We start from the raw sequence: 25093 nt of genomic DNA on the forward strand, positions 1-25093 counted from the left end.
CCGTCCACCACCAAGTGCTAATCCCCGCCTCTCCCATAGAAGTGCATAGCGATATGCCCCCATTGTCTGAGTTGAGAAAACCCCTTTAACTGTCTGCCAAGGCAGAGGATTTGAGACGCTTGATCAGAAAAATGATGCCGGTGACAGCAGCGCTCTCCATAGAGAAGGAATGGATGGTTTTCACCCTTCCTGACTTCCTCATCGATTTATACACCGTGCTCAATGTGTTAAAGGTAAAATCAGCAATAAAAAAATGTAATGTTAAATGTCCCTCAAAGGTCTTGTATGACCTTATCAGAGGCACAAATTGTAATATTAAAAATATATATATAAAAAATAAATGACAGTATAAAAAAAAATCATAAAAATATATTTCCCAGCCACAGTAACCCATACATCCCATAACAAAACAACTGTAATGGAAAGGGGACATAATAAAAACAAATATTTTAGTTTCCGGTCTGACCATCGGGCTGCCACAGCAACTCCCATTGAGGCTCTCATAGACTTGCATAGAGAACCTTACTTCCGGCTGGCACTGTAGCAATCTGGTGGTCAAATTGCTGGTAACAAATGGGGACCCCAATAACAGATTTTTAAAAACGGAGTGCTTCGTTAAGTTATAAATGTGTGACTGTGAGTGGTATTGTCAGTAACTATATTGCACAAGAGCTATTAATCATCCCTGGGTGAAAGCCTTGGGGGTCGACAAATCAAAATGGGGTGGCTCATTATTTTTCTATTTGGTATATTTTAGGCCGTATGTGTATGCTATATATTTGGAGCAGCCTGATCAAGCAGGGCACAGATATGGACCATTTAGCAGTGAGGTTTGTATGAAGTCTATTAAATTTGCCTAAATCTGTTCACACATGGCTGTTAGGGCTCATGCACACGAACGTCTTTTCTTTCCGTGTCCGTTCTGTTTTTTTGTTGGTTTTTTTTGCGGACCTTATGTGGAATTATTCACTTCAATGGGTCCGCAAAAAAAAGTTACTCTGTGTGCATTCCGTTTCCGTATGTCCGTATTTCCGTTCCACAAAAAAATAGAACATGTCCTATTATTGTCTGCATTACAGACAAGGATAGTACTGTTCTATTAGGGGCCAGCGGATCTGTTTTTTTGCAGACCACAAAATACATACTGTCGTGTGCATGAGTCCTTAGTCGCACAGTATTCATTACCAAAGTACATAATCAAAGTTTTCAGGTGGGAGTAGATATGAAGTATGGTAATTTCTGACTTGTTTTCCTTTAAGGGGTTTTCCAAGTGTTTTATACTGATGACCTACCCTCAGGACAGGTCATCAGTAAATGATTGAAGGGTGTCCGACTCCTGGCGCCTCCACCAATAAGAGGTTGTGGCGCTCCAATTAGCACGTCGGCCTCCTCGCAACTTACACAGCCCCACGGCCTCTTCAAGCAGCTGATTGGGGGTTTGCTGGGAGTCGGACCCCCACTGATCAGATACTGATTCCTATTCTGGAGATTTGAGATGGAGCCTGGCCCCATTTAAGTAAATGTAATGCCAGACACTAGCTATAGGCAATGGGTGCAGATATTTTTTTGTAGTTTCATACAATCATAGGCATAACTATAGCCATAGCACTTGCTTGGGTCCACTGTCACGGAAGGTGTACAGGAAACAAGACAATGCAACATGAATATATGACTCACTGGATCCAAAGCTAAGGAACCAAAAGGGAGACCCCTGCATAAGACCTGGCACTTTCCCTGGCTGCTCAGCCTATGCAAAAATCCCAAAGGTGGATGGTTGCATATCCACGTACCTCGACTATATAACACCTGAACACCCTACAATAGTGAGGGGACACGACCACTGGCTCCCTACAGCAGACATGGAGGGAGTCAGGGTCACCTGGGATCCAGCAAACAGAAAATAACAAATAAATGTACAGCACTTAACTTTGTAGCAGACTGGGAAATAGGATCAGCATGCACACACACTCCAGGAAGTAGTATAAGCCGCCCAGTAATGCATTATGGGGAGGAATTTAAAGGGATGCAATCAGTCCAACTACATGACAGCTGAGAGAGGCTAACGAGATGAGGAACTGAACACCACAACAAAGAAAACTCAAGGAGGAGGTTCTGAAAGGCTTCTGTCAGAGCTTCTCAGCTGTCTGGTTGTGACATCCACTCAACCACAAGGCCCCAAATCAGGTGCAAGAACATTGTACCTTTTTCAGGCGAATAATATGGTGGCTTTTTTTTCCAACACAGGTTTTTTTCCTTCGCCCACGACAGCACCACAGAGAGAGGATCTGCCTCCAGGCACAGGAAATCTGCAGTGTGGTTTCCTGTCCCTGGAGTGGGAGACCTGCAGTTTTTCTTTAGGTTCCGCCCATGGCATGGAAGTCCCAGAGAGGCTCTGGAGGGCTATGAGGCACATACCTGCTAGGGTCTATCGCCCATATGTTGGGCTGGCAGGACCCTAGGAGCCGGTAGTAGTCCAGGGCTGCTAAAGGGCTCTTGCGGCAGGTGCATGTGTGCTCCTCAATGGGAGTGAGGCCATGCAGGAGTACATTTAAATGGAAACAGCCCCATGGGGGTGTTGTATTCCGCCGCATGTTGCCAGGACCCAGCGTGGAGCGGGTCTTCCAGACGCCAGAGGAGAAGGAGACATCGTGAGAAGTGTCGTCACTTCTGGTAAGACATGCACTTCCGGGTAAGAAGGCTGGATGTGCGTTTCCACAGGCATGGGGGGGGGGGGGCCTAAGCAGGTAAAAAGAGGTCAGAACACCGGGAGATGCCGTGGTGTATGGCTGCTCCCCAAAGAAGCTGAATAAGCCCATTTTCCCTAGTTTTTTCTGACATGTAAGTATATATATTATACCCTCCAGGTGAGGAGTTCTATTCCTCCACATTGGGGCTATATTTGAAATACATATAGCCCCAATGATCCGGCAGAAGGAGAAAACCCGGCGCCGGTACTTGACTGACTTGGAGTGGGTAAGTGCCCAACATTTGATGTGAGACTGAAATATGGTTGTTCTTTCTCTAGACAAGGCCTAAGAAAGTTTTGGCTAAGATTTAAAAAAAGGAATGTGCATTGTGTAGATGTCCCCTGTCATCCTCATATCCTAAGAAGTTGTGCCTACAATGTATAGATAAGATGGTAGCAGAGGAATCGCCCAGCTTTATGAAAAATATCAAATAGCTGATCCGATCAGAGGTGAAAGTCTCCCTAAGGTCGTGTAAGCGCCAGAAGAAGTCTGTAGAGGATTGGGGGTCTGAAGTGGATTCCTCAGCCGATAGTGAGGAAGCTTTTCAGCCGGAGGTCTCAGAAAGTTCCGCTTCCTCAGAAGATGACATGGAGGGTAGACCTTGATTTCCAGTTGAAGACACTGACAAGTTATTAAAGGCTATTCGTTCCACTCTGGACTTAGAAGATGTTAAAGAAGATAAATCGGTAGTTAATTCGGTGTTTGAAGGCCTTCAGGGTAAAAAGACATAAATGTTTTCCATTACATAAGAGTGTGTTAGCCCTCATTGACAGGGAGTGGAAGAAGCCGGATAATAAGGCTTTCATTACCAAGGGGTTTAAAAGAAAGTATCCCTTTGAAGAAGAGTCATCTTGCTCCTGGGATAGGGCTCCAAAAAAAAATATCTCAAAAAGGTCTTCTTTACCCTTTGAGGATATGGGTTTCCTGAAGGCCCCTTTAGATAAGATTGATTCTTGTCTGAAAAGCACTTGGGAGGCTGCGGCCTCTGCATTTAGACCTAATATTGCTGCCACAGTTACTGCCAGATCCATAGGTATTTGGTTAGAGAGATTAGAATGTCAAATTAGAGAGAAAGGTCCAAGAGAGCAGATTCTAGCATCTTTGCCTACTTTACAGAAGGTGGTTGATTTTATAGCTGATGCTTCTGTAGAGTCGGTAAAGCTGACAGCTCGGGCTTCCTCCCTGTCCAATTCTGCCCGCCGAGCGCTTTGGTTGAAGAATTGGGTAGGTTGTGTAGTATCCCTTGTCAGGGTCAGGTTTTGTTTGGCCTAGAGCCGGATTCCCTCCTAGAGAAAGCAGCAGATAAGAAAAAGAGGTAAAGGGCTTCCTGTTTGGGAGATGGCAGTTTTGAAATTGTTCGAAAAACAAGTACTAATTCCAGTCCCAGTGGCAGAACAGGGGAAGGGGTTCTACTCTACCCTGTTTCTAGTAAAAAAAAAAAAAAAGACAACTCCTTTCGCACAATCATAAACCTAAAACAGCTAAACAAATTCCTTATCTTCAGAAAGTTCAAAATGGAAACAGTGAAATCAGTGGTTCATCTCCTGTATCCTAGATGTTTTAAGGCAGTCCTGGATCTGAAAGACACCTATTATCACATCCCAAATCATCTGTTACATTAAGAGTTCCTCAGAGTGGCAGTGACCATAAAGGGAAATGTCAGTCACTTTCAAGCTCTCCTGTTTGGCCTTTCCATGGCCCCAAGGATTTTAACGAAAGTAGTGGCAGAAATGTTCTCCTTTCTTATAAATGAGGCTCTTATTACTACCCGATCTGGACGATTTTCTAATCATAGCGGGATCTCGGCAGGATTGTGTAGGGGCGATACATAAGGTGAAACACATCTTAGAAGATTTGGGATGGATTATAAATCTAAAAAAATCCAGAATGGTTCCAGAAACAAGTAAAGTGTTTCTGGGTCTGCTTCTAGACTCGGAGGCACAGAGAGCCTTTCTGACATTGGAAAAGATATTACACATCGAAGCAAGGGTGCGAATGGTTCGATCAACCCCAAAGTTGACAATCAGAAAAGCGATGTTTGTTCTGGGGTCACTAACTTCCTGTAGTCCAGCAGTGGAATGGGCCCAATTCCATATTCGGCAGCTTCAGAAAGAAATCCTCCTATCGCAAAAGAGGATTAGGGTATCTTCGGACTCAGAGATAGTAATTTCAAAAAAGACACTTGCAGATCTATCCTGGTGGGAAGACTATGTGAATCTGAATTAGGGGATCCCTTTGAGTTACCCCGTCCCAGTATTGATAGCAACAGATGCAAGCCCTTGGGGATGGGGAGCCCACTTCTTAGATCAGGTCATTCAGGATCAGTGGACCCCGATACAAAGGACTTTCTCGTCGAACAGAAAGGAGCTGCTAGCTGTAAGATTGGCCCTGAAGTCAGCGTTACCTTTTCTTCAGCTAAGACATTTCTGGATAATGTCAGACAATCTGTCCACAGTAGCTTATATAAATCATCAAGGGGGAACAAGATCAGTCTCACTCATGAGGGAAGCAGAGCTGTTATTCAAAGATATGGAGGAGAGGATCAGTCATCTCTCGGCCCTCCACATTAAAGGTCAGGAGAGCTTCCAGGCAGATTTCTTGAGCCATCACCAGTTGAAGCAAGGAGAATGGTCCCTGAACCCTTCAGTCTTCGCAAAGATAGCAAATCTCTGGGGCAATCAATCCCTCAATCGATCTGTTTGCCACCATAAGGAACAAAAAAGTAGAAACATTTTGTTATCTTAACCCAAGAGAATTCCCAGATGGGGTGGATGCCCTTCTTCAGAAATGGGACTATCCTTTAGGTTACGCCTTTTCCCCACTACAGCTGATTCCTCTAGTCCTCAAAAAGATCAGGGACGAGGGTGCGAGAATAATCATGATTGCTTCCTTCTGGCCAAGGAGGGCATGGTTTTCTCTCTTGAGGTCAATGTCAGTCTCGGATCCTTGGATCCTCCCAGAAATCCCGGACCTTCTGGTGCAGGGCCCAGTATGTCATCCAAATGTCGGGGGTCTGCACCTTACGGCCTGGAATTTGAGAGGTCATTACTGATAAGTCAGGGTTTTTCGGATGCCCTTGTATCTACTTTGCTAAAAAGTAGGAAAGCGGTGACAAATTCTATCTACGCTAGAATTTGGAGAACATTCCTAACCTTTGCAGGGATAGAGGCAGGTCCTTTGCCCCCTGAATTTTCTATTGTTCAGATCCTAGTTTCTCCAAAGGGGGTTATCTATGGGGTTAGCTAAGGGCACCCTTAAAGTACAAGTTTCGGCCCTTTCTGCCCTCGCGGGGAAAAACTTTGCTATTGACCCTTGGATAGTAAGATTTTTCAAGGTTGTAGACAGAATTGTTCCAGTGAAAGGGCCTAGGTTTCCCCCCTGGGATTTAAACCTAGTGTTAAATGCCTTAACTAGGGATCCCTTTGAGCCCCTGGCATCCTGTTCAGTAAAGTTTCTTACATTTAAGCTTGTCCTGTTGGTAGCACTAACATCTGCTAGAAGGGTTAGCGAGAGTCAAGCTATCTCTATCAACCCTCCTTTTATGTCAATTCTAGAACATAGGGTTATTCTTAGACCAGACCCAAATTTTTTACTTAAGTTCCGTCCAGGTGTAACAGGCTCCAAGAAATAGTCCTTCCGCCCTCTTTTGCTGAGCCCAAGAACAAAGAAGAAAGGGTCTTTTACTAGCTAGATGTGAGGAGAAGTCTTATAAGTTTTCTAGAGGTGACCAAAGAATGGAGGAAGTCCTCTGCTTTATTTGTTCTTTTTTCTGGTATTAATAAGGGTAAGATGGCCTCAAAAAGTTCCAAAACCAGATGGTTTAGGACAGTTATTTTACTGGCCTACTCCTTTTCGGGATGTCCTCCTCCTCCTTCTCTAACCACTCGTGCGGTTTCTACATCTTGGGTGGAGAGGGCTAATGTTTCTATTGAGAAAATATGTAAGACTGCCACATGGTCTTCACCTTCTACTTTCTACTATCACTATCGGGAAGAAGGTTCTCAAAGTTGTTTCCCACCCTTAAGGAAGGTGTTCTCTGTAATCTCTCTGTGGTGCTGTCGTGGGGGAAGGGAAAAATGATGATTACACTCACCAGTAATCAGATTTTCCAGACCCCACGACAGCACCCTTCCTTATTCCCTCCCTGGTGTTCACGTTTCCTGGTGGAGTTGCACAGGGTGTAGCAAAAAAATTATAAAATAAAATTGACATATTTAATAAACTAACTTAGATTGGAGTTTCTCCCATGCTCTGTAATCCACACTGAGGTGGGAGAGAGGGTCCACTTTTTTATTCTGCAGGTTTCCTGTCCCTGGAGGCGCATCCTCTCTCTGTGGTGCTGTCGTGGGGTCTGGAAAATCTGATTACCAGTGAGTGTAATCATCATTTTCTGATATATGGTTTTATTATACATACCTTTTAATTATTGCTACTTATGCGTCTGTTTTAATTTTATGCAAGGTGGTGGGGGCCCCATCTTATTTTGCTATGGGACACAATGAATTATGGATAAAGGGGTTGTCGGGGTTCAGAGCTAAACCCGGACATATCACCTTCTTCCCCTACTCAGTCCCTCATGTAAAACGGCAAAGGCAGCGACCATTAGTGCCGGTGACGTCAACAGGAACACTGCTAGGAAGAAGCTTTCACCTAGCTTACCCATGGAGAGCCTGGCACATCACCGGATCTCCAAAAATTCATCGCAGGGCAAAGGAGAGCATCGGATCGTGCTCATATCAGAGGGCCTGGCTGGGTGAAAACCGGGATATGTCTGGGTTCAGCTTTGAACCCGAACAACCCTTTAAGCCCCCTGCATACAATCCCCTTAATGGGTCACATTACTACATCCAGAAGATTAAGTGATGATAAGCACAAAAAAATGTCCGGTCATGTCATACACAGATAGGATGGATCCAGACAGAGAACGGCTGTTTAAAGGTTCTTCATCTGAAGCAAACCCCCCTGGAGTCAAGCTGTTCTCCATAACATGGAGATTATATAGTTAAAGTATCTGGCTCCCTCCTTTTCAGTCCTTCTACATCCGATCTACTGACTTCTGGTTCCATTTGCATTCATCTACAATGGCATCCAGCTACCTTGGACAACTTCGGTAGTCTGAGACACTCTGCTCTTAGATTGTCCATTGCTGATGGCACAATCAGTGGGACCAGGAAGCAGTGCGTTCAAGGTAGTATGACTGAAATGGAGGACACCAGGTACATTAACTATTCATTCCTCATATTATGTTAAAATCTTATGAGGAACTGGAGCTTTAACTAAATATTGAAAAATAAAAGCTAAAAAATTAGCTTCATCTCTTAGTTGATGGATGTTCACTCTTGTTCCTTTCCTGTAGCTAGTAAATCAACTGAAGGACATCGATGGAGTAGTCGGCATGTTAATGGACGGCTTAAAACAAATGAAGCTGCATCGATGCGTCAACATCATGTTTGTCGGAGATCATGGTAACTTGATTGACCTGTTTTAAATTTTCTTTTTGCCATTTGGGCAGGGCAACATAATATTCTCTGTAAATTGTTAAAGGGAGTCTGTCACCACATTTTAGCATGTTAGACCGTTAAAATAGTGATCCACCCAGAACATAAAAACGGTACCTTTGTTGTAAAAAACTGACTTTTCTTTTTGCCGAAAATGAACTTATAAGATTATGTTCTGAGGCCTCTCAAGTGCCCAGGGCGGTCTCTCAATTCTCGGAGACCCAGGCAGGCACCTCCTAAACGGCTCATAACCCCGCCCTCCGTGCGCCTCTGCCCGCCCGTTTACTCCCATCCCCTGTCCTTTTCCACTGTGGCTGTGCGGTCCAAATCGTAGCGGGCACATGCGCAATGCGATGCCCGCTCCTGTCAGGGCATCGCAATACCTACTGCGCATGTGCCCGCTACGATTTGGACCGCACAGCAGCAGTGGAAAAGGACAGGGGAGGGGAGTAAACGGGCGGGCAGAGGCGCACGGAGGGCGGGGTTATGAGCCGTTTAGGAGGTGCTGCCTGGGGCTCCGAGGATTGAGAGACCGCCCTGGGCACTTGAGAGGGCTCAGAACATAATCTTATAAGTTCATTTTCGGCAAAAAGAAAAGTCCGTTTTCTACAACAAAGGTACCGTTTTTATGTTCTGGGTGGATCACATAACCCTATTTTAACGGTCTAACATGCTAAAATGTGGTGACAGACTCCCTTTAAATTGACTATTTCCATACGATACCAATGGATAGTATGACAGTGGAAAGCCCCTTTATGAGATTTATGTAAAGAGCAACTAAGCTTTTTTTTTTAATGTTGCAAATGTCCTAAAAAATAATCTTTTTCTAATATACATTATTAATGGATTTTGTTTTTTTACTAAAGAAATAGGCATCTGAACTTCGGCTCTCCTAAGCGCTTTAGATTCAGTACATTTGTACTACGTGTGTACGGATTCCACTGGACTGGTGGAATAGGGCCGCAGCAAGCGCTGTAGGGATTGCCGATTATACCTGTGCCTCCTGATCTCGTCTAAATCCTGGCACAGCACTTACCGATGCGCTATGCCAGGATTCAGCTGAGCGGAGCGGGCTCCTGTCTGAGTTGAAAGCTGTGAATAGCACATCGTTACAGGAATTCTTTTAGCTGAGCAGAATAGATGCCACTTATAAGTAGATTTTCATTAACTAAGTCCACCAGGGTTGAGATGTCAGCACCAGTCCAGGGACCTCTACTTCCACCTAGATTTGATACAGGAGAGAGCTTCTGATTCCCTTCTGTGTTGAGGAATAAAGAAGACCGACACTCGCTATATTAGATGCAACTTTATCCTTTTAATACGCACATGGAGGAACAAATTGACGTGTTTCGACTCAAACACGAGTCTTTGTCAAGCAGGTGAGTACAAGGAAACAAATACATTTAAATAGCCCGCCAGCTTTGTCGTCACAGGATGTGACGTGCCGTCGTCATAGTAACTTACAAACAAAACAAAAGAACAATGCGGGCAAGCTCTGTATACGTGAGGGAGTACAAGAAACAGGTGGGAACAAGGACACACACATATAACAATTATATACACACTTGGGATAATCTAACGCATGTTAGTATAATGTTTCACTGTAGATTAATAACGATGTATACAAGAAGTTAGTTGGTAAGTAACATTACACTAGTAGTGAAAATAAAGACCTGGAGGAGTAATCTCCTCAATCCTCATGTTTTCTAGAAAGAAACAAAAAATAATGAATGGATTAAAAAAATGATATTAGTTATTCATATTCCAAAACAACGCAACTTTATAGAAATGAAATGAGTTCATATTCACGATTCATGCCCCCTGGCTCCAGGGTCTGAAACCTATGGATCCAAAAGGCCTTGCGCTTTTTTTTTTAAACCTGAATCCTGTCGCCGCCCCTGCTGTAGTGGTAATACTTGCTCTACAATCTGGAATCGCAATTGAGACCCGTTGTGGCGGCATCAATCAAAGTGAAAGGGTAAAGGTAATAATAGTTTTTTTTTTTCCGTATTGTCGATTTGTGTTTACAAAACCTGTCTTTTATCCTGGTCGATGAAAGACAGGATAAAAGACAGGTTTTGTAAACACAAATCGACAATACGGAAAAAAAAACTATTATTACCTTTACCCTTTCACTTTGATCGATGCCGCCACAACGTGTCTCAGTTGCGATTCCAGATTGTAGAGCAAGTATTACCACTACACAGGGGTGGCGACAGGATTCAGGTTAAAAAAAAAAACGCGAGGCCTTTTGGATCCATAGGTTGCAGACCCTGGAGACAAGGGGCATGAATCGTGAATATGAACTCATTTCATTTCTATAAAGTTGCGTTGTTTTGGAATATGAATAACTAATATCATTTTTTTAATCCATTCATTATTTTTTGTTTCTTTCTAGAAAACATGAGGATTGAGGAGATTACTCCTCCAGGTCTTTATTATCACTACTTGTCTAATGTCACTTAACAACTCACTCCTTGTATACATCGTTATTAATCTACAGTGCAACATTATGCTAACATGCGTTAGATTATCCCAAGTGTGTATATATATATATATGTTATATGTGTGTGTCCTTGTTCCACCTGTGTTTCTTGTACTCCCTCACGTATACAGAGCTTGCCCGCATGGTTCTTTTGTTTTGTTTGTAAGTAACTATGACGACGGCACGTCACATCCTGTGACGAAAAAGCTAGCGGGCTATTTAAAGGGAGCCTGTCACCGGGATTTGAGCTGAGGGCATGGGTTGCTAGATGGCCGCTAGCACATCCGCAATACCCAGTCCCCATTAGCTCTGTGTGCTTTTATTGTGTAAAAAACCTGATTTGATCCATATGGAAATTACCCTGAGATATGTCTTGTAAGTGAGATGAGTCCAGTGTGAAGGAGCCCAGCACCGCATCCTCAGAATCTCCTCCTTGCTCCCCGACGTCAGACAGCCAGAGCGCCGTAATCTCGCGATGCGCGAGCTAGCGCATGCAGCAGTGTCCTCATAGTGTTCCTTCCCTGTGCTGGCATCAGCCTCAGAGAAGGAACAGCAGCATGCGCTAGTCTGACGTCGGGGAGCAAGGAGGAGATTCTGAGGATGCGGGGTGGTGCTGCGCCCCTTCACACTGGACTCATCTCACGTACAGGACACATCTCAGGGTAATTTGCATATGGATCAAATCCGGGTTTTTTCCACAGTAAAAGCACACAGAGCTATGGGCAACCCATGTCCTCAGCTCTATACATCAAATCCCGGTGACAGGTTCCCTTTAAATGTATTTGTTTCCTTGTACTCACCTGCTTGACAAAGACTCGTGTTTGAGACGAAAACACTACGTGCATATTAAAAGGATAAAGTTGCATCTAATATAGCGAGTGACGGTCTTCTTTGTTCCTGGATTTATGGGAAGCCGACCCTGGACGCACGTACCACTCATCATATACAGTTGCAAGAAAAAGTATGTGAACCCTTTGGAATGATATGGATTTCTGCACAAATTGGTCATAAAATGTGATCTGATCTTCATCTAAGTCACAACAATAGACAATCACAGTCTGCTTAAACTAATAACACACAAAGAATTAAATGTTTCCATGTTTTTATTGAACACGCCATGTAAACATTCACAGTGCAGGTGGAAAAAGTATGTGAACCCTTGGATTTAATAACTGGTTGAACCTCCTTTGGCAGCAATAACTTCAACCAAACGTTTCCTGTAAGTTGCAGATCAGACGTGCACAACGGTCAGGAGTAATTCTTGACCGATCCTCTTTACAGAACTGTTTCAGTTCAGCAATATTCTTGGGATGTCTGGTGTGAATCGCTTTCTTGAGGTCATACCACAGCATCTCAATCGGGTTGAGGTCAGGACTCTGACTGGGCCACTCCAGAAGGCGTATTTTCTTCTGTTTAAGCCATTCTGTTGTTTATTTACTTCTATGCTTTGGGTCGTTGTCCTGTTGCAACACCCATCTTCTGTTGAGCTTCAGCTGGTGGACAGATGGCCTTAAGTTCTCCTGCAAAATGTCTTGATAAACTTGGGAATTTATTTTTCCTTCGATGATAGCAATCTGTCCAGGCCCTGACGCAGCAAAGCAGCCCCAAACCATGATAACCCCACCACCATACTTCACAGTTGGGATGAGGTTTTGATGTTGGTGTGCTGTGCCTCTTTTCTCCACACATAGTGTTGTGTGTTTCTCCCAAACAACTCAACTTTGGTTTCATCTGTCCACAGAATATTTTGCCAGTACTGCTGTGGAACATCCAGGTGCTCTTGTGCAAACTGTAAACGTGCAGCAATGTTTTTTATGGACAGCAGTGGCTTCCTCTGTGGTATCCTCCCATGAAATCCTTTCTTGTTTAGTGTTTTACGTATCGTAGATTCGCTAACAGGGATGTTAGCATATGCCAGAGACTTTTGTAAGTCTTTAGCTGACACTCTAGGATTCTTCTTCACCTCATTGAGCAGTCTGCGCTGTGCTCTTGCAGTCATCTTTACAGGACGGCCACTCCTAGGGAGAGTAGCAGCAGTGCTGAACTTTCTCCATTTATAGACAATTTGTCTTACCGTGGACTGATGAACAGCAAGGCTTTTGGAGATACTTTTATAACCCTCTCCAGCTTTATGCAAGTCAACATGTCTTAATCGTAGGTCTTCTGAGAGCTCTTTTGTGCGAGGCATCATTCACATCAGGCAATGTTTCTTGTGAAAAGCAAACCCAGAACTGGTGTGTGTTTTTTTATAGGGCAGGCAGCTGTAACCAACACCTCCAATCTCATCTCATTGATTGGACTCCAGTTGGCTGACACCTCACTCCAATTAGCTCTTGGAGATGTCATTAGTCTAGGGGTTCACATACTTTTTCCACCTGCACTGTGAATGTTTACATGGTGTGTTCAATAAAAACATGGTAACATTTAATTCTTTGTGTGTTATTAGTTTAAGCAGACTGTGATTGTCTATTGTTGTGACTTAGATGAAGATCAGATCACATTTTATGACCAATTTGTGCAGAAATCCATATCATTCCAAAGGGTTCCCATACTTTTTCTTGCAACTGTACATGGAGTGCCGGCTGATTTTTCTTCTGTGTTGTCCCCTCTGTGTTGGTGACATTTCTAGCAGAGGGCAGGCTGACTGGCTCAGTAGCCAATAGCTAAGCCAGTTCCCTTCTGTACCTCTGCATTGGCCTTGATGGAGAAGGGTGAGGACTTGAGCTATTGAAATGAGCCAGTCAGCCACTGTTAGGACGTCACTGACACAGAGAGTAAAGAGTATATGCGGAAGTATAGGTGCCAGAACCAGCATTGACACCTTGACATCGGGGCACTTAATGAAAGTAAGTTGCATCTCTTTCCATAAGAGGCAGATTTTAACAACCCTTTTCCTAACTGGATAACCCTTTTAAATGTTTGACAAGGCCTGCATTTGCAATATTTATCCCATCTTTTAACAGGAAGGGCAGCTCTGGATCTCAAACTGCTGCTTTAATAGGTAAAAGTAAAGTGCATAGCGGAAGATTATCATCACCCAGGAGATTTCCCACACTCTAATATATTTTCTTGTACTTAGCCCTTCAATAACTGTTGGGATACGCACGTGTTCTTGTTGTAGGTTTACTTGTAGCATGACACGTTGTTCTTATGACCATTTGTTCTACTTAGTGGAGCAGGAAGCATTAGTCTGAGATATGCTATAAATCACTGCACATGTCTGTACTTCACTAAAATTCATGCTTGAAATTGTCCAAGTTTTCTTGGCTCAGGTGTTGGTAACTCGGTAGTTTTATGTTCTTGGGGTAAGATCTCTGGCATCCAGCAGTGTCTTGATTGTTCCAGCTGGGACAGTAAATGGCTCTGAAATTCCACGTCCATCATGGCTCCGCTCTGAGTACATTTTGATGTTTTAATTAAAAAGATTTCAATGCGGACTAGCTCAGCAAGTTTATTCAACTGTGAACCTGGTTGTTGGAAGTTGATAATTTTATTTTGAGTTCGTCATAAACTAGAACAAAGTGTGCTGTCTGATCACAGCTGGTGTGTTGAAATCTAGGATCAGCAGGACCTTTTAATCAGACTAGAAATTGTTTTTTCTTTCTAATGTTATAATCAAATTCGTGATCCTTTATAATGCAATACTTTTTGGCAGTAGGTGTAGGCCATGAATGTCCCTATACCAGGGTCACACACTCTGTAAGAAACTGAATGGTCCAATTTTTTATTTTTTTAGAGTCTGTAAGCCAGTCAGAACACGACATCCATTACATGGTCATCTGAATTTCTAAGAGAATCTAATATGCCTTTTGGCACCCAGTGTATGACACCAATATGGACCACCACCGATCATAAAAATGGGGGTCTACGAGTCCCATGTGTGATTATCTATTTAAAAGCTCCATTAATTCCATAGTGCTGTACATCTAAGAGTAGTGCGCACACATTACCAGCGCTTCGTTCACTAACTGCCGATTAGGCCTCTTGGGTCTTCAGCAGTCCCACAGAAGTCGGTCACAAAGGTGCCCTACTGATTTATTTACACTGGGGCCTTGGGAACCACCATGTTCATGATCACTGAGCCAACCCTTTTAAAAGTTGTCTCATATGGTACTAAGCAAAAGTGGAGATCTGCTAATGACCCAACCCATCCACATGTATCATGATTGACCATTCATTTGAAATGTATGGTCAGTGTCAACTTTCTTGGTGACAGCAGTTGATCATTGGGGCAATTTGAAGCCTCATCGACTTATTTGTGGGTGTCTTAACGAGTGTACCCCTTTGATGGACAGATCTCATGCAAACCGAGTGAGAGCCACATTATGCATATTGACCTGCATGGAGTACAACCCATAGTTTCTTTGATTCAAGGCCACAGTGCTAGTCTTTCATACTCTTAAAGCTTACTGCTCATTATAACCTTTGCTTACGTCAGTAGTGCCTGTAATGATCTAGAACATTTACTATATCTTAGTGGTGGTAAGTAACTTTTTCCTCACCTTCCATCAGCCTGTAGATCCTCTTTCTCCGCTCGTAGGCTCTCGATAAATGTTTATAACCTCCTCAGTCCTCAAAGACCCATCTAGTGTAAAATAGCAAATACTAGAGAGGAACTAGGTGGATATAGTTACGGTGTGTGCCGAAACCTGAGGTGGAGTATCCTTTTTATAGTACAGAACTACATTCTGCGTTCTAGATTGCTGCTCAGTGACTTGGAGGTTTTCTGTGTCCACATTTATCTGTTGGTCAAAAAAAATGTCTTTGCTTTTTGTCCTGCAGGCATGGAGGAAGCAAACTGTGAAAAGACTGAATTTCTCACTTCATATCTCAGCAATGTGGACGACTTTGCCTTCTTGCCCGGCTCTTTGGGCCGCATGCGCACCAAGAGCAATTTACCTAAACGTAAGTGGAGAGTTTCCTGCTTGAAGATTAGGAAAATTTATAAAGTTAAAACACATTAGACGTTATTCATGGTTCTGATTTTCACCAAAAAAAATAATTGTTCTTTTTGACACAATGGTGAACACCCTCCCAATTCGAGGTCCCTTCACTACTTTGTTTGGGAAGGAACAGCAACTCTGTGTTGTCGATTCTTAGCACTTACTTGGATGGGACTTCTGCTCAATAATTTTTTGTACCAAAGTCGTAATAAGAAAACTAAGTGTGTAGATTAACCCTTTGATAACTGCTGTTTTTTGTTTTATAATCTAAAGTTTTTATTGATATATTCAACATGTAAATCATGACTTGTGTTGATTGGTTTGTAGTTTTCTCAACTCCATGTCCTTACCACATTGGGTTTCTTGCACTCGGCGCTCTTGGCAGTACACAGTTTCCTTTGTTAGTATTTGTGACCCTGGAGAGGTAGACCTTGTATATAAGCAGGCACTTCGTCTTCCAGGTCAGTGTTGTCCTAAAGCTGTAGGAAACTCAAAGAAGAGAAAAATATCGGGCACATTCAATGCTCGTTCCTATGGCAGTAAAGGTGACCTGAGAGAAGTGTACTGTCATGTCTGTACTAGAAAATTAGAGACTAGTGGTAAGTCACTCCTCCATTTTCAATGCATTCCTAAGACTTCATTCAATGCATTGAAAATTGAACACTCTTCGAGCTATAACTTTTTGCATATGCCACTGTTGTATTAGTGGTTATATGAAAATATCCTTCTTATTTCTGCTATGAGCAGGTCATGACTCAGTATTCAACAGGGCTCAGTCCTGGTAAGAAAGGCTTGGCTAGGGGATGTTGAGTCAATTTCATAGTTATGTTCAAGCTATCTGTGAAAATTGGTCGACAGCCAAAATGGCCACCATTACAGTTCCCTCAGGGAGGTGATCGAGATTTGCCATACTCTAGAGTTGCAACTAGCTATCTCTGTGGTTTATATAACTGTGCATATTTCTTGGGTGAGAGCTGAGTATTGGACAACCCCTGAGGTGGAAGTAATGGCGGGCCTATTGGCTGCCCCAGGTACAGATACTACTAAAAAATGGCTGAAAACTTGACAGTAGGAACTAACTTTTAATAAATATTGGACCATGCTTGCAGTGGGCTTTGTGGCTAGGGCTTAATTCCAACCCTTGAGTTGTGACTCCTGCCTGACCCAAATTTTTCTCTATGGAGATCCCTCATAAGGAAAATTTGAGGCAGTCCTTAATTTTACATGACCTCATTTTGCTGCAGTCTTACCCTCAGTTGGTGGAATTTGTGCTAATTGTCACCATAACTTTATTCCAAAAAGTTGTGTTCCATACCATAATATATACAATGTGCTCATTGTCTCTTATCTTTTTTTTTTTTTTTCTTTTTCTAGATGATCCCAAAACTGTTGTTGCAAATCTAACGGTAAGAATCAGTTGTTACATATGGAGAGTCTTCACCAATACCTTCATGAAATATATTTTTCAATTAATGTCACTGGAGAATTATCTAAATAAATGGGCTATTGCCCATGGCCACCAATTCCAGCTGTCATTTTAAAACCAGTCTGGTTGCCATGACATTTTGGACACATCAAGGCATGGACTTCTTTCTGATAAATCAAACAGTTGAACTGCTGTGAGACACAAATCTGAGGTGTGATGTGCAGCCTTAAAGGATTAGAAAAGCATGGCTTTTTCCCATAAACAGCACCAATCCTGTCCACAGGTTGTCTGTGGAAAGAAGCCATGTTTATTTTGTTTATTTGGAAGTTTATTAAACTTAAACCATTGGAATGTGTAAAGCTAAATTAGTATTTTTTTGGTTTGCTATATTCGTCACAATATTCATTGCTTGCTACTTTTACTTCCAGTGTAAGAGCAAAGACCAGCACTTCAAGCCTTACCTGAAGCAACATCTTCCAAAGAGGCTGCACTATGCCAATAACAGAAGGATAGAGGACATTCATTTACTGGTGGACCGGACATGGCATGTTGCAAAGTTAGTGATTGCTGATGTATCATCACAATTGACAATTGTTTAAATCAAGTGCTGATTTTTTTAAAATTTTTATGTCTTATCAATATAGAAAAAAAAATCTTAAAATCTGGTAGTTTTCATTGTGAGCCTCATGATAGGCCTGTTCTGGAGAGATCACTTCTCAGCAGTCACCTCGTTAGCACATCCTTAAACACAGGAAGCCACCTTTCTCCATAGATGATGATTAGGGATGAAACATCCAAAGTGGATTCTCATAAAACTTCGCTAGAATACTGTATGGAGCGGCATGAGCTGAGTTCGGTAAACGTTTTTTTACAGTAGAAATAAATTTTTGAAGTTATTGCCCAAAGTCTCGCGAGACTTTGTGAAGTAATAACTTCGGCCCATCGGAGCCAATACATTCTGTACAGTATTCTAACAATGTTTTATGCAAATCGACTTCGGATGATTCATCCGAAGTGGATTCGCTCATCCCTAATGATGATCACAGCTCACCTCCTCCCCCTCCCTGCACAATGACTTCTGCACAGGTTAGCGCATGCCCATAACACTCTCCCATAGATATCACGCAACATCTTCAGACTACAGGTTTCTATGATCATCTTTCTGAATGTTGCTAGTGGCAGCTTCGTCAATATAGTTGCCTTTTAATCATGTAAGAAAATAGAATAAAAAAAATCTGCAATCAGAAAATAAAAAGAGGCTGCAAAAATATTTTTATTTTCTAGTTTTAATTAGTAAAAAATATAGCTGATTCTGTATTGAGAAATTTTATTTTTTTATATTTTCAGAATGGAAATTCGAACAAGGGTAAATAATATAAACTATATATTATATTAGAGGTTTTCCGGGATTTTAATATTGATCTATCCTCAGGGGTTTGACGCCTGGCAACCCCGCCGATCAGCTGAAGAGAAGGCCGTCGACATCGCAGTGGTGAGCAGGTGTAATTACAAGCCGTCCCAATCACCTGTATGGGACTGCTCATTTCCATACACTTCAATGGGACTGCTTTAATTCCTCCTGCTCACTGCTGCGATCTTGATGGCGATCAGGTAAACAAAGAAGGGACTGCGGCCTTGTCTTCAACCAGCTTATCCGGCGGGGGTGTTGGACCCAACAGCCCACCCCTACCTGATCGGATATTGATTACCTATCCTGAGGATAGATCACCAATATGAAAATCCTGGAAAAAACCCTTTATAGAAGTACTAAGTAAAAGTTGAGTGAAGGCTCGAACCCACTGCCACAACTCTTTCTACTTAAAATGCAGGTTGTAAATGTACATAAAGAAATGAACACAGAATTTTAGGGTGGACATTCACTTTAAATGGATTTAACCCCTTAGGGACACAGCCTTTTTACACCTTAGGACCAGGCCATTTTTTGCAAATCTGACCAGTGTCACTTTAAGTGATGATAACTTTAAAACGCTTTGACTTATCCAGGCCATTCTGAGATTGTTTTTTCGTCACATATTGTACTTCATGACACTGGTAAAATAAAGTTAAAAAAAATTTTTTTTTTTGCATAAAAAAATGTCAAATTTACCAAAAATTTGGAAAAATTAGCAAATTTCAAAGTTTCAGTTTCTCTACTTCTGTAATACATAGTAATACCCCCTAAAAATTGTGATGACTTTACATTCCCCATATGTCTACTTCATGTTTGAATTATTTTGGGAATGATATTTTATTTTTTGGGGATGTTACAAGGCTTAGAAGTTTAGAAGCAAATCTTGAAATTTTTCAGAAATTTACAAAAACCAAATTTTTAGGGACCACTACAGCTCTGAAGTCACTTTGCGAGGCTTACATAATAGAAACCACCCAAAAATGACCCCATTCTATAAACTACACCCCTCAAGGTATTCAAAACTGATTTTACAAACTTTGTTAACCCTTTAGGTGTTGCACAAGAGTTATTGGCAAATGGGGATGAAATTTGAGAATTTCATTTTATTGCCTAATTTTCCATTTTAACCAATTTTTTCCACTAACAAAGCAAGGGTTAACAGCCAAACAAGACTGTATCTTTATTGCCCTGACTCTGCCGTTTACAGAAACACCCCATATGTGGCCGTAAACTACTGTACGGCCACACAGCGGGGCGTAGAGTGAAAGGTGCGCCGTTTGGTTTTTGGAAGGCAGGTTTTGCTGGACTGGTTTTTTGACACCATGTCCCATTTGAAGCCCCCTGATGCACCCCTAGAGTAGAAACTCCATAAAAGTGACCCCATCTAAGAAACTACACCCCTCAAGGTATTCAAAACTGATTTTACAAACTTTAACCCTTTAGGTGTTGCACAAGAGTTATTGGCAAATTGGGATGAAATTTGAGAATTTCATTTTTTTGCCTAATTTTCCATTTTAACCCATTTTTTCCACTAACAAAGCAAGGGTTAACAGCCAAACAAGACTGTATCTTTATTGCCCTGACTCTGCCGTTTACAGAAACACCCCAAATGTGGCCGTAAACTACTGTACGGCCACACAGCGGGGCGTAGAGTGAAAGGTGCGCCGTTTGGTTTTTGGAAGGCATGTTTTGCTGGACTGGTTTTTTGACACCATGTCCCATTTGAAGCCCCCCTGATGCACCCCTAGAGTAGAAACTCCATAAAAGTGACCCCATCTAAGAAACTACACCCCTCAAGGTATACAAAATTGATTTTACAAACTTTGTTAACCCTTTAGGTGTTGCACAAGATTTAATGGAAAATAGAGATACAATTTCAAAATTTCGCTTTTTTGGCAGATTTTCCATTTTAATATTTTTTTTCCAGTTACAAAGCAAGGGTTAACAGCCAAACAAAACTCATTATTTATGGCCCTGATTCTGTAGTTTACAGAAACACCTCATATGTGGTACGTAAACCGCTGTACGGTCACACGGCAGGGCGCAGAAGGAAAGGAATGCCTTACGGTTTTTGGAAGGCAGATTTTGCTGGACTGGTTTTTTTGACACCATGTCCCATTTGAAGCCCCCTGATGCACCCCTAGAGTAGAAACTCCCAAAAAGTGACCCCGTTTTAGAAACTACGGGATAGGGTGGCAGTTTTGTTGGTACAAGTTTAGGGTACATATGATTTTTGGTTGCTCTATATTACACTTTTTGTGCGGCAAGGTAACAAGAAATTGCTTTTTTGGCATTGTTTTTTTTTTGTTATTTACACCATTCATCTGACAGGTTAGATCATGTGGTAATTTTATAGAGCAGGTTGTCACGGACGCGGCGATACCTAATATGTATACAATTTTTTTTATTTATGTACGTTTTACACAATAATTTCATTTTTAAAACAAAAAAAATGTTTTAGTGTCTCCATAGTCTAAGAGCCATAGTTTTTTCAATTTTTGGGCGATTATCTTAAGTAGGGTCTCATTTTTTGTGGGATGAGATGACGGTTTGATTGGCACTATTTTGGGGTGCACATGACTTCTTGATTGCTTGCTATTACACTTTTTGTGACGGAAGATGACAAAAAATTGCTTTTTTACACCGTTTTTATTTTTATTTTTTTACGGTGGTCATCTGAGGGGTTAGGTCATGTGATATTTTTATAGAGTCGGTCAATACGGACGCGGCGATACCTAATATGTATACTTTTTTTTTATTTATGTAAGTTTTACACAATGATTTCATTTTTGAAACAAAAGAAATCATGTTTTAGTGTTTCCATAGTCTAAGAGCCATAACTTTTTCAGTTTTTGGGCGATTATCTTGGGTAGGGTATGATTTTTGCGGGATGAGATAACGGTTTGATTGTTACAATTTTGGCGTAGATGCGACTTTTTTGATCACTTTTATTACCTTTTTTGGGAAGTAAGGTGGGCAAAATTCCAATTTCATCATAGTTTTTATTTTTTTATTTTTATGGCGTTCACCGTTCGGGTAAAGTAACATTACCGTTTTATAGATCAGGTCGTTACGGACGCGGCGATACCAAACATGTGTAGGGAATTTTATTTTTTTCATTTTTAATCAGTGATAAATGTGTTTTTTGATTTTTACTTTATTTTCACTTTTTTCACTTTTTTTTTTGACCCAGACCCACTTGGTTCTTGAAGATCCAGTGGGTCTGATGTCTGCATAATACAGTACAGTACAATATATATAGTGCTGTACTGTATTTTACTTACACTTTGTCTGAACAGATCTCTGCTTTCAGCACAGATCTGTTCAGAACCATGGACAGCAGGACGCCTGAGAAGGCGTCCTGTTGCCATGGGAACCTTCCCCGTCTGCTCAGTAGTGGCCAGGACGGGGCTTGGGGGGCTGCCTGGAAGCTCTCTCCCTCTCCATTCGGGGGACTGCAAAGGCACAGCAGCCCCCCGATGGGAGAGGGAGGAAGCTCCCTGAGCTGTTAACCTTTTCCATACAGCGGTCCGTACGGACCGCTGTATGGAAAGGGTTAAACGGCTGACATCGCATCACCGATGTCAGCCGTTTATACCAGGGTGCCAGCAATGTGCTGGCACCCTGGTATACCCACTAGATGCCAACGATTACGCAATGGGAGGCGGGCGGGGGATCGCGATCCCGCCTACCGCACCGCCCGCCTCCCGCACCGCCCGCAACCCTCCCCCTGCACCTCCCACCGTGCTCAAATAACTCAGGGGTGCAGGGGGGAGGGATACTGGAAACAATTTTTAATCCTAAAGTTTCTGATCCCCGCGGTCAGGGACCGCGGGGATCAGAAACTGCAGAAATCGCAGCAAACCGCAGGTCTGAATTGACCTGCGGTTTGCCGCGATCGCCGACATGGGGGGGTCACGGGACCCCCCCGCGCATTTAGCCTAGGTGCCTGCTCAATGATTTGAGCAGGCACCGGGTTCCGATCACTGCCAGCCGCACGGCAGTGATCGAAAATGCACAGGGCGTACATGTACGCCCTGTGTCCTTAAGTACCAGGGCACAAGGGCGTACCTGTACGCCCTGTGTCCTTTAAGGGGTTAAAGAAGTTGGCTTAAGAACACAAATTGGTATACAAAAAATCCTTAAAGGGATTCTGTCACCAGGTTTCACCCCCTCCAGATAAAAATATGGTTATGTTCAGGGAGCTTTAACCATTCCTAATGTGATCTTATAAATGTAATCTGTAGGCTCATTTTGCTACAAATACGCTATTACTAACCTGTCATTCATAAAAATAAGGTGCCCAAGGGGATGTAAATGGATCCAAGCTGCCGCCCGCACCCGCCGCTGTTCGTGCCCAGCTCCGCCTTTCCCGACCTCAGCGCCGCCTCATAATCTCCCGCTCTCTCTTCCCCCCCCCCCCCTCCTCCTGCTGTAACATCGCAATGTTACAGCAGGAGGAGGGGGGAGGCGTCACAGCGATGTTACAGCAGGAGGAGGGGGGAGGCGTCACAGCGATGTTACAGCAGGAGGAGGGGGGAGGCGTCACAGCGATGTTACAGCAGGAGGAGGGGGGGAGGCGTCACAGCGATGTTACAGCAGGAGGAGGGGGGGAGGCGTCACAGCGATGTTACAGCAGGAGGAGGGGGGAGGCGTCACAGCGATGTTACAGCAGGAGGAGGGGGGGAGGCGTCACAGCGATGTTACAGCAGGAGGAGGGGGGGAGGCGTCACAGCGATGTTACAGCAGGAGGAGGGGGGAGGCGTCACAGCGATGTTACAGCAGGAGGAGGGGGGGAGGCGTCACAGCGATGTTACAGCAGGAGGAGGGGGGGAGGCGTCACAGCGATGTTACAGCAGGAGGAGGGGGGAGGGAGGCGTCACAGCGATGTTACAGCAGGAGGAGGCGTCACAGCGATGTTACAGCAGGAGGAGGGGAGAGGCGTCACAGCGATGTTACAGCAGGAGGAGGGGGGAGGGAGGGAAAGCGGGAGGCATCACAGAAGATTATGAGGCGGCGCTGAGGTCGGGAAAGGCGGAGCTGGGCACGAACGGCGGCGGGTGCGGGCGGCAGCTTGGATCCTATTACATCCCCTTGGGCACCTTATTTTTATGAATGACAGGTTAGTAATAGCGTATTTTTAGCAAAATGAGCCTACAGATTACATTTATAAGACCACATTAGGAATGGTTAAAGCTCCCTGAACATAACCATATTTTCCACCTCATCACCACGACTGCTACAAGGAGAGATTGACCCCTGACCTCTGTAGGGGCAGGAACAGAGAGAGGGTTTAAATCCCCCCCCTCCTACCACCAGCACCAGTGTTTCCTGTCCCTACAGAGGACAGGGGCAGAGAGAGTCTCCCTGTGGGGAGATGAAGATGAAGACGGTAACTTCCTGACACCTTACCTGGTGTTCCCCCTGCCCTCCTGCGGTCCTTGTACTAACGCTGGGCAGGGGTGAAGGAGGGAGGCCTCGCTCCATTACAATATGTGAGCCTGCTCCCGGGTTGTGATCTCCCGCCGGGCCTGCTTGGCTATCGCCGGGTGCGCGCCTAAGCGCTTCAGAAAAGCGTCAGACGTCACTTCCGGTGGACGGGGGAAGTGACGTCATCCAGGAAGCGTCTCCTGTTCAAATTTCGTCGCCAGCAAGTGCCGTATGTCTCAGTGTACCGGCGTACATCGGAGTCAGCGTGCGGTCATGTCGACTGAACCCCGCTCCCCTGGAGACCCTTCTGTGCCGCCTACCGTAAGTTCCCCTGTGGGGAAGCGCTTCTTTGCCCTGTTACTTGTTCCTAGACACTGTACCAGGTTGCTTGTTCCTCCTCCTCCACATCTCTGGCTTGGGGCTTCTGATTGTATTAGCTCCATGTATACTTAACATGGCTAATGGGGGTTATTCTTCCCAGGTCACTAAGGAGGCTCAGAAAAAAATCAGGAAACAGTCTAAGTGTGTGTCCTGCCTCAAACGGCTTCCGGACGACTACCGCAAAAAACTTTGCAAGGACTGCATCTCTAGCGTTATCGCTGAAGAACAGCCTTCCTTCTTTAATGAATTGAGGTCCATAATTCATGAGGAAGTGAAAACCTCCTTATCCCAAATGCCCTTACCCAGGGATCCACCTGAAAAGCGAAGGGGACCTTCTCCTTCTTTATCAGACCCGGGGATGATAGAGGAAGATGCCTCATCATCTAGAGCCCGGGAGGACGAGGCGGCTTCCTCTGATATTGATACTTCAGAATCAGATAGGAAATTTAGCTTTTCATTGGATGAGATGCCAGACCTTTTAAGGGCTGTCCGGGCCACTATGGGGGTAGAAGAAACCCCAAGAGCCCACTCAGTCCAGGACGAGATGTTCGGGAGACTCAGGGTTAAAAAGACCCGGGTGTTTCCAATTAATGAGAACATACGAGATATGGTGCTCGACGAGTGGTCCAACCCAGAGAAGAGGTTGGGGGTGTCCAGGTCCTTTAAGAACCGGCTGTTGTTTGACACTAGTGAAGTGAAAATTTTCAGTGAAACACCAAAAGTTGACATTCAAGTCGCAAAAGTCAATAAAAAGACTGCCTTGCCCTTCGAA

General features: G+C 43.6%; 1 protein-coding gene across 4 annotated transcripts in view; it reads left to right on the top strand.

Annotated features, from left to right (window-relative positions):
- The window catches only part of ENPP2 (ectonucleotide pyrophosphatase/phosphodiesterase 2), a 116321-nt gene that overhangs the window by 50956 nt on the left and 40272 nt on the right, over positions 1-25093 (top strand). For all 4 annotated transcript variants that reach the window (XM_044294377.1, XM_044294378.1, XM_044294379.1 and 1 more), the window contains exons 11-15: positions 758-830; positions 8104-8212; positions 15513-15635; positions 17048-17079; positions 17528-17655. In XM_044294377.1, the coding sequence (XP_044150312.1) occupies positions 758-830; positions 8104-8212; positions 15513-15635; positions 17048-17079; positions 17528-17655 (465 nt within the window). The remainder of the gene's footprint in view (positions 1-757; positions 831-8103; positions 8213-15512; positions 15636-17047; positions 17080-17527; positions 17656-25093) is intronic.

Source organism: Bufo gargarizans, chromosome 5 (genome assembly GCF_014858855.1).
Source record: "Bufo gargarizans isolate SCDJY-AF-19 chromosome 5, ASM1485885v1, whole genome shotgun sequence".
NCBI classification, from domain to species: Eukaryota; Metazoa; Chordata; class Amphibia; order Anura; family Bufonidae; genus Bufo; species Bufo gargarizans.